At 40.6% G+C, this 3,497-nt stretch overlaps 1 protein-coding gene across 1 annotated transcript; it reads left to right on the forward strand.

Annotated features, from left to right (window-relative positions):
* Positions 1 to 1,178: 1,178 nt before the first annotated feature.
* LOC121874444 lies at positions 1,179 to 2,490 on the forward strand (the record flags this gene model as incomplete). The annotated part of the gene is made up of 2 exons (XM_042378564.1): positions 1,179 to 1,321; positions 1,551 to 2,490. Coding segments are annotated over exons 1-2 (1,083 nt in total), but the record flags the coding sequence as incomplete, so codon positions are not given.
* Between the last annotated feature and the right edge of the window lie 1,007 nt (positions 2,491 to 3,497).

Genomic DNA, 3,497 nt, shown 5'->3' on the forward strand with positions numbered 1-3,497 from the left:
AAAAACAAAATAAAACAATAAAACTGGATCACATGAAATGGTGTACTTAGACTCGATGTGTGTAATAATAATAATAATAATAATAATTAACGGTTTATTGAAAGAGCTTGGCAGCCAGAAGGCTGAAAATATACAGTTACATATTTGGGGAATGGGTTACGAATTACAAATAATATACAAGTGACATAAGTGACACAAATAAGACATATAGTAACTAGATGGGGATCAGCTCAAACTACAGTTCATTTCAACATAGTGACAGTGTAGGGAGCAGTGTTTACTGGGAGTGAATACACTGATTTATTACATGTTATTGATAATTTTTACAATGGTTGGGACTGGGCTGTTCTTATAGCGATCAGTTCGTGCACGTATGGGCTGGATGCGGTTGTGGTGTCGAACAGCAATTCTCGGACAGGGGATCTCAGGTGGTAGTAGGGGCCGGTGTCGGGGATGGTGTAGAAGCTTCTTACCAAATTTGCAGATGAGGCCGTGGTGATGGTCAGTGAGAGTCGAAAGGGTCAGTGTGTTGAGCGCTTCTTGATATGTGGAGTAGGAAGGGGAGAGAATAATCTTGCATGCCCTCTTTTGCACTTTTTCTAGGTGTTTACGTTGTGTGGCATTTAGGGAGGAAGACCAGGTGGGGGAGGCATAGGTGAGCTTGGGAAGTATGAATGTTGTGTATACACTGAGGAGCTCGTGTGCGGGAACTCCGAGGGACTTGAGTCGGCGGAGGAGGTGGAGACGGAAACTGGAGGATTTGACAACTTCACTGACGTGTGGTTTCCAATTTAGTTTGTTGTCTATGGTATGTGTGTGTGTGTGTGTGTGTGTGTGTGTGTGTGTGTGTGTGTGTGTGTGTGTTGAAATGTCATAAATAATTCAAATTGTCATAAGTCACAAAGAAAGTTATTATGTATATATTTTTGCTATTATTTACCCGTCAAACATGGGAAATAGATTATTCCTCGATGTACCTCACTTCCGGTGGTGTAAGGTGGGAATGCGTGAGGTAATATCCCAGCAGTGAGAGTCTACGTCCCAGCAGTGAGAGCTAATTCCCAGCAGTGAGAGTTTACTTCCCTGCAGTGAGAGTTTACGTCCCAGCAGTGAGAGTCTACGTCCCAGCAGTGAGAGTCTACGCCCCAACAGTAAGAGTTGGTCTCTTGACGACAACGATGACGGGGGAAAAGACTAACGTGGCCCACCAGGTGGTTTACCGCCAAGTCTTGCCTTGCCTCGTCCTTCTGGGAGTCCTACTCAACAGCCTCTGTGTCCTCGTCCTGACCAGGCCTCGGGTTAGGTCAACTCAGGTCAGCAGGTGAGTTAACATGGTCAGTCAGGTTAGCGGAGTTAACATAGCTCGAGTTGGTGAAAATTCCCGCAGGCTAGAAGTAACCTTTACCTTCTACTGAGGTTCCCCTGCACACAGGCTGACCACTGAGGTTCCCCTGCAGATAGGCTGGCCACTATGGTTTCACTACAGGCTGGCTGACCACTATGGTTGTCCTCCAGGCTTGCTGACCACTAAAGAGTGTCTCCTTCTGCAGGTACTTCCTCGTGCTGGTGGTGTCTGACTTGTTGGTGTGTTTCTTCTATATCCCCATCATCACCACCATCAACGGCTGCACCTTCTCCTCCGACGCCGAGGCCTTCTACTTCGCCCACTTCGGCTGGACCTTAGTCTTATTAAGTCAATCGGTCGGCACCTACACCATCCTGTGGCTCGCCCTCGACCGCTTCATGGCAGTGTGGACGCCCCTGCTTTACCCGAGGGTACAGAAGAAGCCAAACTTTATGTTGGTGAGGATGGTGGTAACGGTGGTGGCGTGCATCATGATCCACCTGATGTATATTGTTAGAGGTGAGGTCATCTGCTCCACCAATACCATCACCTGTTCTAACGACACCTCGAATACCACTGATTGTTATAACTCTTCATTACACAGAAACAATTATACCAACAACAACTGGGTTGTGTCAAGTGGGTTCCAACATGACTACTCAGAGTATTGGCACAAAGTCTACCGCAACTTCTACTCGTTGATGGTGATGTGTCTGCCCAGCTGCCTCATGGCGGTCTTCAACATAGGTCTGGTGGTCGGAGTGATGGACGGCCGTGTCAGATTGCCTGCTGCTACTCAGGGAGAAGCGAGGAGGGATGAGAGGGCCCTGGTCACCACCATGATCGCCATGACTGCTTCCTATGTCTTATTAATCCTCCCCATCACCGTGTACCTGATAAGCTATGCCAAACCTCTCCACAACCGCTGCCACTGTGACTACTCATACGAGCTCTTCCGTCACCTGGGAAACTGTCTCCAGTTACTCGAACACGTCATTCATATAGTGTTTCTGACGGCACTTAACCGTGAGTTCAGGCAGGAACTCAAAATTATTTTTTGGGGTAAAAAGGAAGAGGGGGACCAGAGTCAGAGAGAGGGCGAAGATGCTGGTGTTGACACCCACGGAGAAAAACCACAGCGGCAAGTACTCAACCATTTCCTCTCAAACCATACTCTGTCGAACCTAACCTAAACAACAGAAACACACCTCACCGTTCATACATCGCTAATACCAATAAGTCTCGACACCTACCGTATAGACACCATACCATAGCAGTGGAAAGAAAATTAGAGGACTTAACACGGCAGAAAAGAAAACAAAATATTGGAAAACTTAACACAGCAGATAAGAGAAGATCAGATGTCTTAACATAGCACAGAAGAGAAAATTGGAAGATTAAGCACTGCAGACAAGAGATGATTAGAAGACTTAACACAGAAGAGAAGTGAAGATAAAAATGACTTAACACAGCGTCTTATCACCAGCCTTCAAACACAAGTCTTAAGGATTTTACAACATATTTTTGTTCGACATTCTTTTTTCACTACTTTGCCTTTTTATTGTCTTCTATCTCTCTCTCTCTTTGTTTGTCTATCTTCTCTTATTATATATATATATATATATATATATATATATATATATATATATATATATATATATATATATATATATATATATATATATATATATATATATATATATATATATATATATATATATATATATATATATATATATATATATATATATATATATATATATAGTATATATACATTATATATATATATATATATATATATATATATATATATATATATATATATATATATATATATATATATATATATATATATATATATATATATATTGATAAAATCACACGGGAAAATGGAAACAACGGAGTACCTTAGCTGAAGATGTCTTGAATAAAGACGAAAGCTAAGGTACTCCGTTGTTTCCATTTTCCCGTGTGATTTTATCAAGATTTATCTTATCCACGTTTTCATTGTGGATTTACATGAAATATATATATATATATATATATATATATATATATATATATATATATATATATATATATATATATATATATATATATATATATATATATATATATATATATATGAAAATGAATAACACTAATTTCAACA

This window comes from Homarus americanus, unplaced genomic scaffold, assembly GCF_018991925.1.
Source record: "Homarus americanus isolate GMGI-L3 unplaced genomic scaffold, GMGI_Hamer_2.0 scaffold10231, whole genome shotgun sequence".
Taxonomy (NCBI): Eukaryota; Metazoa; Arthropoda; class Malacostraca; order Decapoda; family Nephropidae; genus Homarus; species Homarus americanus.